The 13,311-nt window shown below is 52.0% G+C and overlaps 4 protein-coding genes across 4 annotated transcripts; all 4 read left to right on the top strand.

Moving 5' to 3' along the window:
• Positions 1–933: 933 nt before the first annotated feature.
• On the top strand, positions 934–4,093 carry N7525_007505 (uncharacterized protein; the record flags this gene model as incomplete). The annotated part of the gene is made up of 3 exons (XM_002567910.2): positions 934–942; positions 1,486–3,434; positions 3,487–4,093. The coding sequence occupies 3 exons, from the start codon at positions 934–936 to the stop codon at positions 4,091–4,093; spliced, it is 2,565 nt and encodes an 854-aa protein (XP_002567956.2).
• Positions 4,094–4,604: 511 nt separating this feature from the next.
• On the top strand, positions 4,605–5,462 carry N7525_007504 (flavin-linked sulfhydryl oxidase ERV2; the record flags this gene model as incomplete). The annotated part of the gene is made up of 3 exons (XM_061214125.1): positions 4,605–4,828; positions 4,911–5,390; positions 5,447–5,462. The coding sequence occupies 3 exons, from the start codon at positions 4,605–4,607 to the stop codon at positions 5,460–5,462; spliced, it is 720 nt and encodes a 239-aa protein (XP_061068556.1).
• Positions 5,463–6,865: 1,403 nt separating this feature from the next.
• On the top strand, positions 6,866–8,655 carry N7525_007503 (LYAR-type C2HC zinc finger protein; the record flags this gene model as incomplete). The annotated part of the gene is made up of 3 exons (XM_002567908.1): positions 6,866–6,886; positions 6,950–7,072; positions 7,192–8,655. The coding sequence occupies 3 exons, from the start codon at positions 6,866–6,868 to the stop codon at positions 8,653–8,655; spliced, it is 1,608 nt and encodes a 535-aa protein (XP_002567954.1).
• Positions 8,656–9,509: 854 nt separating this feature from the next.
• Positions 9,510–12,983, top strand: N7525_007502 (putative NF-X1 finger transcription factor; the record flags this gene model as incomplete). The annotated part of the gene is made up of 1 exon (XM_002567907.2): positions 9,510–12,983. One exon carries the CDS (start codon positions 9,510–9,512, stop codon positions 12,981–12,983), a length of 3,474 nt encoding a protein of 1,157 aa, XP_002567953.2.
• Positions 12,984–13,311: the final 328 nt, after the last annotated feature.

Below are 13,311 nucleotides of genomic sequence, written 5' to 3'. Positions count from 1 at the left end.
CAAGACACACATCTTTTTGTCCCATTTTCCGTATCTCAATTTGCCATGAGGTATTGCATTTATCACAGCGCCCATGATCTCGGGGTCTTGTTGTCGTATCAGAGCGATATTTGTCAATAAGCTCGTGAACGACAGCCTTCAACTTGGAGATCCGGCCGAGATGCATACAGCTGTGCATAGACTCATTTTTAGGATGCGGGAATAAAAGTGACAGGTTGTGTTGCCTCACTACCGCAAGCTCTTGGGTTCGTAAGTAAAAACCTGGGGGTTCCGAACAGATCCGTGCGTCAACGGATAGGAGAGTTGTCATATGACTACATTGAAATTCCTCCTCGTCGTGCGGCTTGGTAGGTCTCAGCGCTTCATATGTGATACGATTGACCCCAACCTCTGTATAGAGCAATGACTGAACTGGTATACCAAATGGAGCTCCGTGGTAAAATCTTCGCATAGCAAGTTGAAGATGAACGAAATAGAACTTGTAATAGGCGTGGCTTGGGTAATGGATAATGTAGAGAGGCTTTTTGAGCCGATGTACACTTCCATCTAGAGACTCCACACAAGCTGCAAGTTTGAATTTGGGACCTGGTAGAGCAACTTTTCGCCAAAGATGCAGTCGTAGGCAGGCATGACAGACATGGTACTGTGGTAAATCACGAGAAAAACGTGTCAAGAAATCGATCCGCGGCCCATCCTCAGGGCCCCCAGTGCGGCTCTTGGGTAGATCGCGGCATGCAGATCCCAAGGAAGACAACAATCGGCGGTTGCATAGGGCGAGACAAGCAAAGTCAACGGGCGACAAGTCCTCAGCTACCATGAGCAATAGCTCGAGGGGAAGATCCGGCAGGGTTATTGGCTTTTGCTTATTCATGGCGAAGAGTGACCCTCGAAAAAAAGAGCAATCTTGGTGGTGCCTCATTCCTCTAAATTCAAATGGGATATGTATGTTGTGGACTACTGAACACTGAGATGCAGCCGATTCCCGGGTAGATAGCAGAAGTGAGACAAGTTGGATGAAAAGAGGAAGACGAAGTGCAGGTTCTGCCTTCAGGTTTGACAACCTCCCTATTCCTTCAGGGTTAAGTCGACAAAATAGTCATGAAAAGTAGTCTTAAGCCAAATATTGCGACGAAGTGATGACAATGCCAAGTGGACGCTAACTGCATTTAAGGTTTGATAGGGAGTGGATCACATGATCCACCTCAAACTACATGTAGTATTATCCGAGGACTTTTGCTTTACTCTCGTCCCTTGACCACTAATTTAGTTTAATGAACCCTCAATAAGAGGTTTTATATACAGGGAGGGTATGGACAAGTACAATGCAAGTCCAGTAAATGCCTTAGAATGGTCTGTAAAGGCATTGTTGCCTTTTCACATGGCGAGCGGAACTTCAAGACGCACTTCAACAGGGTGCACTGACTTGAGGATACACTAACCCCGCACTTAAAGGTCTCTCTAACATTTAACACTAACACTATTTAGGCCGTCGATCCCACGAGCAATGCGACGTTACAACATGGCGATATGAAAAACACCACCTTGCAGAAGGCACTCGCTCCTTCTCCCCCCGCCCCTTGCGCCTATCGCGCTCCTCACACCCCAGATCTACAAACTCAACGCGTCATTTCGCGTGATTTGACCCTCAAATTCCGGAACGCCATGGCAATCATACAGAAAAACACGCTGTACAGCCTCCTACTTCTCCAATGCGCGCTGAGCGCAGTCGCAACCCAGAATGACCTCCGCTACGTCAATCCCCTGATCGGGTCAACCAATGGCGGCAATGTCTTCGCAGGTGCGAGCCTCCCCTATGGCATGGCAAAACCTGTCGCCGACGTCGACGGCCAGAATACTGGAGGTTTCTCGACTGATGGGAGCAATGTCACCGGCTTCTCGCACATGCATGACAGTGGCACAGGCGGGAACCCGTCTATGGGAAATTTTCCTCTGTTCCCACAGTACTGCAAAGACAATATCGTGGATAATTGCAAGTTCCCCAAGGCTGCTCGCGCGGTCCACTACAAGAATGACTCTGTGATTGCCCAGCCTGGCTACTTTGCCTTGACCCTTGAGAATGGCATTAAAGCTGAGATGACTGCGGCGCGGCGGACAGCATTGTACCGGTTCACTTTCCCAAAGGGATATACGGCGGAGGGATATGATCTCAACCCGTTGATCTCGGTGGATCTGACTGATCTGTGGGATAGTCGACAGAATGCTTCCATTAGCCTCGACGCAGACAGAGGTAGGATGAAAGGCAATGGTACCTTTTTGCCTAGCTTTGGGGCTGGCTCGTACAAGTCATATTTCTGTGCTGATTTCGGCGATGCTGATGTCGATGACAGCGGAATCTGGGTCAATGACCGAGCTGGATCAGTGCAGGAGTTGTTTGTCACCCGCGGCTTCAACAACTTCTACATTCAAGCCGGTGGCTATATGATTTTCGATCGACCATACAATGGAATTGTGACCGTGAGGGTGGGCGTCAGCTTTGTCAGCTCAGATCAAGCTTGCAAAAATGCCGAGGCAGAAGTACCTGAGCCAGAAGATGCATTTGCTGATCTGCGCAAAAGTGCAGAGGCTGCATGGAAGGAGAAACTCAGTCCCATCAAGGTCACGCCGGGTGGTGCCAGTAAAGACATGATCAGCGGTTTCTGGAGTGGTATCTACCGAACCATGTTATCACCTCAAGATCTGACTGGGGAAAATCCACTGTGGAGAAGTGACGAGCCCTACTTTGACTCTTTCTACTGCCTATGGGATGCTTTCCGGGCACAGCATCCGTTCCTCACAATCATCGACCCGAAGGCACAGTCAAAGATGGTCCGTAGCTTGCTGGACACATTCAAGCACGAAGGATGGCTGCCCGATTGCCGCATGAGTCTCTGCAAAGGCTGGACGCAGGGAGGTTCCAATGCCGATATTGTTCTCGCAGATGCCTACGTAAAGAACCTCACTGGTATCGACTGGGAACTTGCCTATAAAGCTATGGTCAACGATGCAGAGAACGAGCCTCTCGAATGGTCATATGAAGGGCGAGGAGGTCTGCAGAGCTGGAAGCACCTCAACTATATTCCATATCTGGACTTCGACTATATTGGCTTCGGAACCAATTCACGGAGTATCTCGCGGACACTGGAATACGCATACAATGACTACGCCCTGTCAGTTGTAGCAAAGGGCCTTGGCAAAAAGGATTACGCCACTTATTTGTCTCGGTCTGGAAACTGGCAGAACTTGTACAAAGAAGACCAGAAGTCGCTGCTGGGGAACGGGACAGACACTGGCTTTACTGGGTTCTTTCAGCCAAAGTACATCAACGGAACCTGGAGCTATCAGGATCCTATTGCCTGCAGCGCTTTGACATCGTGGTGCTCTCTCACCTCGAACCCTTCAGAGACATTCGATTCTAGCATCTGGGAGTACCTATTGTGCGTATATCATTTCTGAACCCAACAACTCTCAAATACTAATACTATATAGCTTCGTTCCTCATGACATGGCAAAGTTGATCAAGATGGTTGGCGGTTCGGACTCCTTCGTGTCTCGGTTGGACTATTTCCACACCTCTGGCTTAGCAGATATGGGCAATGAGCCGGTATTCTTGACTGTCTACGATTATCACTATGCCGGACGCCCTGGTCTGTCCGCCAGCCGAGCCCACGCTTACATCCCGTCTTCTTTCAACGCCACGCATAGTGGTCTACCTGGCAACGATGACTCGGGAGCCATGGGATCATTCCTGGCGTGGAGCTTAATGGGCCTGTTTCCAAATCCGGGGCAGAATGTGTACTTGATTATTCCTCCGTTCTTTAAGGCCGTCGCAATCACTCACCCTGAAACCAAGAAAACTGCTACCATTCGGAATGTCAACTTCGACAAAACATATAAGAAGATCTATATCCAGAGTGCCAAGCTCAATGGAAAGCCTTATACCAAGAGCTGGATTGGACATGAGTTCTTTACTCGAGGTATGACGCTGGAGCTGACACTTGGGGACAAAGAGAGCGACTGGGGTACACGCAAGGAGGACCTACCTCCGAGTTTGAGCGACTCGGTTGCTGCATCTGGACATCACGACGGGATGTAGATAAGCTTGATCTTGAACACAATATTTACTAGTCGGGACCTCAATCCCAATAACTAAGAAAGCTTTGTGGCGGTCTGTCAAATCTTCCATGTATCCAATGTGGGTCTAAATGGGCTGGATCTATGATTCGGAGAGCCATTGGATGATGAGCAAAAATCAATGCTAATGTGGCAGGGATAGATTCTCCAAATCACGTTGTCTCAAGCTGGTCAATCGTATGATAGGCTCTTCTAGGGCAACTACCTACTGTTGTACCTACCTAGGTAGTATATCCAGGGCCCCGCACTGCCCGGGCGCGGCAAATCATGACTAAGCTGTACGGAGCCTGGCCCTTGGAAGTACCAGACTCCCCTTCGTAAAAAGCTCCCTTCAGCAATCATTTCTCAAATCCTCAGCTGAATTATTCTGTCTCGTATTCCAGCGGGAATATTCCCTGCTCACAAGTCCCAGGTGCTCCCGCGAACGGACGCTTGGCGACATCGCTTTTCCCCAACCATCACCACCCCCGAACATGGCGAACCGACAAATCACACGGCGCATTATCACCAGCGCAGCGATCGCACTATGCCTCATATTCTTCCTCTTCATTCGACCACAGGGGCCACCGAGCCCCGCTGTCCGCGCCCCAGGCCACATCGACCACTCGGCAGCGGCATCCGCGCCGGGGATAACCATCGAAGATAGCACACTAAAAGGCGACGTGGTGATGCCGAAGCTAGGCAACGAGACGGTCAAGTAAGGCACCTCCAGAGTGATCCATTGGAAATACACAAGTGGTGGGACAAATTGCTGATTACGGAATTGGTGGCTTTTCCAGAGCGGAATTAGGTCGTGCAACTTGGAAGTACTTCCACACTGTTATGGCGCGGTTCCCCGAGAAACCCACGGAAGACCAAAAGGAGGCGCTGCGTTCTTATATCTACCTGTTTGCTCGATTATATCCTTGGTATTGGGATTCCTTCCTTACGTGCTCTATGCCAGATCGGGGACTAACGGTTGATGACATCAGTGGAGAATGCGCTGAGCACTTCATGCAGCATTTGAGCAAATATCCCCCTCAAGTTTCGTCGCGCAATGCTGCCTCCGGATGGGCTTGCTTCGTTCACAATGAGGTCAATGCCATGCTTGGTAAGCCTGAGTTTGACTGCGCCAATCTTGGGGAATCCTATGACTGCGGCTGTGGTGGGGACGAGGAGGGGAGTGAGGGCAAGGAGGGGTTGGCTGCTTCTCGGTCTGATGCTGGGAAGGGGAGCCCGGAGCACCATGATGGCCCTGCTGTGGAGATCTCGAAGGAAGAGTTAGTGACTTCCCCGGCATCTATTTTGACTGCTTAGTTGCTAACACACGCTTTAGGACAACCCGTGGTTGATAGGGCGAACCTTCGACTATCCTTTTCGACCCCATGGGGCTCATCCTGTTTGGTTTATACTCAGCGCATTGATGCTTGCTATACACCTTTTTGCTCACACGTATGGAGCTGGTCTCCCTTGTACAATAATAAATCGTCAGTCGACTATGTCAATATCAATCAATATACCCTTGTTGTGTTCTGCATGTGGCTTTGGGGATAAGAGAGGTCCCCGCCTGAAAGTATTATACCAATGTAGCGATACAGTAGATACTGTTTTAACACATCTTGATTTCCAGCTCTCTTCCCCAGGCATATCTTTGGGGGTTTGCTCAGTCCGTAACATCTCCACATGTCGGAGGACAGAGATACTTCGGGGGTGTGCTCTAGTCCTATAGAAATGTGAATGGTAACGAGGTGCAAGTTTGCCAATACTATGTAACCAGTATACAATTCCCGCATCGTCTCGATTGCCGATCTGTACAAAGTACATGACCTAACTCCTATGTGCAAAGATCATCCTGCCTGGTGATCAAATGTGGAAGATGGCGCGCATGACCAAAGAAACCTAGCCACCTGGGCAGTATATCCCTGCACAGCTAAGCAGACTAAAGGCGCATTCCGTCGTACCAAGCTTATATTAGCAGAAAGCACTGATTAAACTTTCTCTTGTTCTTCAATATGACCAACAGCGATGATGTCGCCAGTTGCACCCTCGTGATACCAACCTTCCAGATCAACTAGTTTCATGTAGCATGACGGAACCCTCAAAGAGCGGTATATCACTGATCGCAGTATAGATGAAGGGATAGTTGGGGAATAGTGTTTGAGTTTGGGCCAAAAATAGCAGTAGAGGCGTCAATATGGTATGTTTCGAGGGGACTGTCAGCCAGTCTGAATGCTCAGATCCTTCCCGCGCCTCCCCCTTCAACTGGGAAGCGACAAATGAGAGCATGTGGTCTCCTGACAGACCTACCATCCATGTCCGCGTGGGATCTGCACTTTTTCACTTTACCCTGAAACATGTACCGAGTTGGGTAGATAATAAATCAGGGGTTTCTCGCTTTCTTTTCTTTTTATACGACAAATGTTCCCAAAGTACTCCGTACTAAGATTGGAAGCCTTGGAAGAGTACGTGGAGTACACTTTGGTCCCTCCCGACGCGCCCAGCCCATCCATATTACCCAGAATAGCCTAGTGCGGCTCCACATCGAGACTAGTGTGAACCTGCGCGCCAAACTTCGACGCGAAAAAAGAAAAGAAAAAAGAAAAAAAAAAAGCAAAGGGAGGAAAAAGCCGAGATATTGAAATTCGTATCAAGCTGAGTTCCCCGCTTAGGCGCTTTCTACACTCTCCCAAGGGATACACCCCTCCCGAAAACCCTCTTCTTTGCGCACCTGATAAGGTGATCTTGAGTGTCAACAATGGTCTCCTTCTCTTGCGAGGTAAGTCCTATCTGGTGTCTGTATGCCTTGCGCTTGAGCCGCTGCTAACAATCCCTATGGTAGGCATGTGGTGATGTTCTCACCAAGAAAAAGCTCGATCCTCATCGTGGCCAATGTCGCGGCGCCTCCTTCACCTGTATCGATTGTATGGTGCACTTCTACGGAACAGAATATCGAGCTCATACGGTATGTCGGATTCGCGTCGCATTTTCGCGTAATGGTCATCAATGGTCATGCGGCGACTTTACTAGAATCCTAATTAAATCAACAAGGGAGACATCCGCTAACGACACCGGCCACTACAGTCATGCATGAGCGAGGCGCAAAAGTATCAGGGTGCTCTGTATAAAGAGAAGCCTCAGAAAGGAAAGAAAGGACAAAACAACAAGCAGAATGCGAATCAAACTCCCAATGGTCGCCACCAGCAACCCCGTGTCGAGGACGGTTCGGACGGCGAGGCCCTGAAGAACGCTCCTCCTCCCCCTGCTCCCACGCCCCCACCTGCCGGTGAGGTGAGGGCCCCTCCTGCCCCAGCCAACAATGACAAGCCTGTCAATGTATTCGACTACCTCGTCGCCGAGGAGACCCCGAACACATCCAAGGTCTCTGTTGCCGAGCCCAAGCCAGAGATGACGATGGACCCCAATGCCAGATCAATCTTCGAGCCCAGCAAGACCCTCACTCGTATCGACACCAACCCCAACACGGATGATGAGGGTAAAAATTACGATATCGCATATGAGGAGAATGGCTATTCGTACGGCGCCGGCGACATCCCGCACTCCTCCTCGCCTCGGAATGCGTCCACAACAGAGTTCGTCACGCCCGCACCTAAGAAGAAGAAGGACCGCCGTCGCGAGGAGAAGGCCCCAGGCACCGTCAGCGAGAAGAAGCGCAAGCGCGGCCAAGCAGAGGTGCTTAGAACCCCGGGCGAAGCAGTCGACACCCCAATGATGGATGCCCCCTCCAGCATCATCAACAACGCCGGCACACCCATGCTGAACCACTCCGGCCTGACCGGCGGCCTGAACCGGATGATGCGCTCCGCGTCCCCCGACGGCGACGACAGCCCTGAGACCAGCCGCCGCGCCTACCAAGACACCTCGTCCCCGATCAAGCGCAGCCGCCGCAACGGCAAAGAAGCCAACGGCAACGGCGACCAAGGCCTCGGCATCTCAATGAAGAACCGCGCCGGCCGCCTCGTCTCCTCTATGTTCGGCGGCTCAGCCGTCTCCAGCACGGAGCCCGGTTCCAAGGCCCTGGTCCACGCCCGCCGCGGCAGCTCCTCCAGCGGCGACGGCCAGCTCGAAGTCCGCAAGAACAAGAAGTCGCACCGTTCGCGCGCAGACGACTACGACGACTCCCGCAAGTCCAAGCGCAAGAGCTCAAACCCCACCGACGGTGACCGACCCTCCCGTCGTCTTAAGCAAATTGATGAGCGCCGCGGCTCCGTCGAGTCCTCGCACGGCCACCAGGTTACTGTCTACAAGCAGTCGCGGCCGCCGGCGCGCACGGGCGAGGATCTGCAGCGCGAGCTGGCTTATCACTTCCTCTCGCTGGTCTCTAAGGATAGCGAGCGTGGCTGCTCCATTAACAAGGCGCTTAAGCGCTTCCACCGTGATCTCTCTGATGAGTATGATGCTGACCGCGGCCGTGATAATGGGCGTAGCCGGGCAGACCGGGAGCGCAGGGTTGATGATGAGAAGGATCTTTTCCGCGCGTTGAGGCTGAGACGGAATGATCGTGGTGAGATTGTTGTGTTCATTTAGAGCCTGGACTCGGTGTGTATGATCTCAACCAGAGGATGGATGGTTCTTTGTTACGAGGTGAACGGGCTGGTTTTCTTGCATAGCGCCATGTTTCTTTTGATGCGCCGGCTTTGATATTGCATTTCTTTTTTTTTTTGTCTATGTTTAATTTGGGATCGGGACTAAATTGCAGTTATGATGAGCTTCGACTGTCTTCCCTGATGTCCCTTTGTAGCAGGCATAAGGAATTACCTCGTTTCATCGAAGATCGAGCATATTCCCTAAGTCCGATTATGTGTTAACATGCTGCAGATGGTGTTCTGCATATAAGCCTCCTGCACTGAGTCTTTCTTCAATGTCTTGGCACATAGTGGAGTCAGACACTATGAACCTATCGCATGATAACCAAATCCAATGAATTGGATCGCTTCATTCTATTTCTTCCTGATACGAAGCATGACTCGAATTCATTGATTGCCGACCCCCATTACCCCTGCCCAGGCACAATGAGTCATGTTATGTAATTCCTCCATAGCTGACTCACAGCTGCCCAGTGGAGCTGCTTGCCACTAAGTCACCGCCTTATTCGCCGCCCGATTCTGCCATAAAGATCGCCTTCTAGATAATTCGTTGCGCCACTATTTTCTCTTTTCATTCTATAAGCGGGCTTTTGCCTTTGATTTTATTCCTCGAGCTTTACTTACTGTCTAGCTTCCGCTCATTTTGCTTCATCCTGCCTTTTCAGCCTACATTAGAGCAACACGCTCAATCGACCAACAATTACTCTATTCAAGACAAGCGCAAGTGAGAATATTCACCGGAAGCACATGAGTACACCCGGAGTCTCCAGTCAGATCTCCACAGCATCTTCAGCCATGGCAACACCACAGCCAGAGGCTTCATTACCAGCCGGGCCACGACCCCCACGTTCTTCCAGGCCACATAGACGCAGAGGGCGGGGTTCTGCGAAGCGTGAAGGTCAGCAACAAGCACCTGCGAATGAGCCCCAAAACCAAGCTGCGCCGCAAGCACAGCCTACACAATCTCAACCACAGCCGAATACAACGTCACAGCCCAGTCAACAGGATGCAACGTCCAGCTCGCGGAGAGGGGGAAACAGAGAAGGAAGAGGCCGGAGACAAAGGAACAATGGACCTCGTCATAATGGAGGGCCTGAAACCCAGGATACTCGACCAGAGCCGCGAACCCGTGGTATGCGAGCGCGTGGTTTCGAAGCTCAGTTAACAAGGCCAGACCAGGCCGAAAGTGGCGCTCCATTGGATGGTGCGGGGCATCTACATGACCACGCACTAAGAGCCGATGTGCCGGAGTTTGTACCGGGCAAGCCGCCTTCCCAAAAAGGGCAACCGTCCGAGTCAATTCCATCTTCGAAAGGGAAAGGGAAAGCCAGACAGCCTAACGCACGGCCGCCGCAACCTAAAGTCACGACGAAATCCACAGCCGACGACTTGGCTACCCGCATCCACGAAGACATCTCGCATAACCTATACGAATGCCCTATTTGCTGCAGCGAGCTGGGTCGCAGGTCTCGGGTCTGGTCTTGTGAGCTATGCTGGACTGTTTTCCATCTGAGCTGTGTCAAGAAATGGTCCACGAATGAGGGTGCAGCTGCACAGAGAGCTTCCGCTCAAGAGAACGGACAAGAAGACCCAACTCCTCGCGCTTGGCGTTGTCCGGGCTGTAACCTTTCTCAACAAAATTTCCCCACGAGCTACTCTTGTTGGTGCGAGAAAGAGGTCGATCCTAGACCTCTTCCCGGTTTGCCTCCGCATTCGTGTGGTCAGACTTGTTCGCGGCCTCGCAAGGGTTGCCCCCATCCTTGTGATGCAACTTGTCATGCTGGTCCGTGTGCGCCTTGTACTGCTATGGGTCCGACGCAAGATTGTTTCTGTGGCCTTAACTCGTCCCAGAAGCGTTGCCAGGATACCGATTATGAGAATGGATGGAGCTGTGGCGAAATTTGTGGTGAATTGCTGCCATGCGGGGAACATACCTGTCCGCTTCCCTGTCATGAGGGATTGTGTGGTGGCTGTGAGGTTAGCATTGACGCCCGTTGCTATTGTGGAAAACTGCAGACGGAGATGCTGTGTAAGTCAAAGGATGAGGAGGAGGACAGTCGAGTCGTCCGCGATGACGGCTCGGAAGATGAGTGGACCGGCTGCTTTAACTGTGGAGAGACTTGTAACCGTCCATTTGACTGTGGCAAGCATTCATGCCAGAAGAACTGCCACCCGCAAGATCCTCAGCCTGCACACTGTCCTCGGTCACCAGATGTCATTGTCAACTGCGCTTGTGGCAAAACGCCGTTATCTGAGATCCCAGGGTACACACCTCGTACCTCCTGCGAAGACCCTATTTTGAACTGCCAAAAGCCTTGTGGGAAGACACTTCCATGTGGTCATCCTTGCGAAAAGCTGTGTCATGTTGGATCATGTGGCGCTTGCTTGCGCAATGTGCACATCAAGTGCAACTGTGGTCGTACTGATAATCTGACAATCTGTCATCAAGGCCAGAATGAGCCTCCCCAGTGCCCTCGCATGTGCAAGGCGACTCTACACTGTGGTCGACACACATGCACTGAAAGGTGTTGTCCAGGAGAGCAAAGGGCCAATGAGCGACAGGCTGCACGTCGTAAACTCAGGCCTCATCTCCGCCCTGCTGATGAGGACATCGAGGCAGAGCATATCTGCACTCGCGTATGTGGCCGGATGCTGAAATGCGGAAGGCACACATGCCCGGAGCTTTGCCACAAGGGTGCTTGCAATACTTGCAGGGAGGCAGTGTTTGAAGAGATTTCGTGTAATTGCGGAAGATCTGTTCTATACCCTCCGCAGCCGTGTGGTGCAAAGCCACCAGCTTGTAACTTCCCTTGTGAGCGTCCAAAGCGATGTGGCCACCCTCAAGCCTCGCATACTTGCCACACAGACGAGGAGAACTGTCCCAAATGTCCATTCTTGACCGAAAAGGCGTGTCTGTGCGGAAAGCGGGTGCTGAAAAACGTGCCCTGCTGGCTGACCGATGCGCGCTGCGGTCAAGTATGTGGGCAGCTGCTCAAGTGTGGCTCCCATTTCTGCCGGAAGGACTGCCATCGCCCGGAGGATTGCGAAGACGCAACCAACCCTTGCAGCCAGCCCTGTGGAAAGAACAAGACGATGTGTGGCCATCCTTGTACAGAACAATGCCACGCGCCGTACGCTTGTCCCGAGAAAACACCATGTTCGTCCAAGGTCGCAGTGACATGTGGCTGTGGACGACTTCGACAAGAAAGACGGTGCAACGCCGCCAAGGCTGTGACCTCCAAGGGCCAGGTGCAGTCGCCCCAACGCCAGCCAGAGCTGACCCCATTGACATGCGACGACGAATGCACACGTCTGGAGCGGAACCGCTCTCTGGCGGGTGCTCTTGGCATCGACATCAACCAGACAACAACGCTTCAAACCATCACAGCCGAGAACCTCCCCTACTCGGAAGAGACTCTGAACCAATACGTCCAGCTCGCAAGCTCGGTACCTCTATCAACCCTCCAAACCTACGAAGCCAACCTCCACTCCCTGGCGGCGGCAGAGAAACCAACCCGCTCATTCCGCTTCCAGCCGGCGAAATCCACCCTCCGTGCATTTGCGCACTCCCTTGCCGCAGACTGGGGCTTCGTGACAGAAAGCCACGACCCAGAACCCCACCGCCACGTCTTCGTCTTAAAGCCGGTTGCTTGGACGCCACCCGTCTTCGGCATGGGGGGCGGCTCGACCATCGGCATTGGCGGCATGAGCGTACGCGAGTGCGTCAAGCTCCGCGAGCGCGAGCGCAGCAAAGAACAAGAAGCGCGTCGTGTCGCCGCTCTCGAGGCTAAGGCAACCCGTGAAGCCGCTAAGGCACAGGCTAGTGCTGGAGACGGTGGATGGGCCCAGGTTGCTTCGAAGAGTAGGGGTGGTAGTGCGGCTGGTTCAAGGACTGGAACTCCCGTTCAGAACCCGTGGGTGAGCAAGTCTATCTATGCTGCTCTTGATGGTGATGGCGCGAAGAAGGAGCGCTTGGTTCTGAGATCTGGTGTTGGGGTGGGAAAGTCTTTGCGTGCGAAGACCCCTGCGCCTGAGGTTGTTGATGATTGGGAAGAGGCTGAGGAGAAAGAGGAGAAAGAGGAAGCGAAGGGGGAGGGGGAGAAAGAGGATGCCGGGGAACAGGACAAGGACCAGGAAATGGTTGTCCGTGAGGACCCTGAGGGAAAGTCTGCACCTGCTCCTGAGATCGAATCTCCTGCGGAAGATCGCCCCACTCAGGCTGAGGCAACTCAGGCTGAAGCATCTGTTACAGATGATGTGCCTATCTAAAGTTTTGGACAGGATTTGATGATTGATGACATGAGAAACAAAATTAAAAATGTTTCAAAAGCGTTGGACATGTCTCATTCTTTGCGAAGTCACTTGCATTAATCTTGGAGTTTGGAGATTGCTCATACACGATACGATATCGCATGTCGAAACCATCGCACGCATCATGCATCATGTTTTGGCATACCCTGTAAGCAAAACTGAAGGGAAAATGAACTAGCTAGAAAAAAACCAACCAACTCCCAAAAAAACCAAATTATCAATACGTAGGTCCCAAACAACCAAAGATGTAGTAGCCATTAATCTCCCAGATCCCAACTACACACTC

Source organism: Penicillium rubens, assembly GCF_028828025.1.
Source record: "Penicillium rubens strain IBT 27055 chromosome Unknown utg000003l_segment0_segment0, whole genome shotgun sequence".
NCBI lineage: Eukaryota > Fungi > Ascomycota > Eurotiomycetes > Eurotiales > Aspergillaceae > Penicillium > Penicillium rubens.
This window is presented reverse-complemented; position numbering and strand designations above follow the sequence as displayed.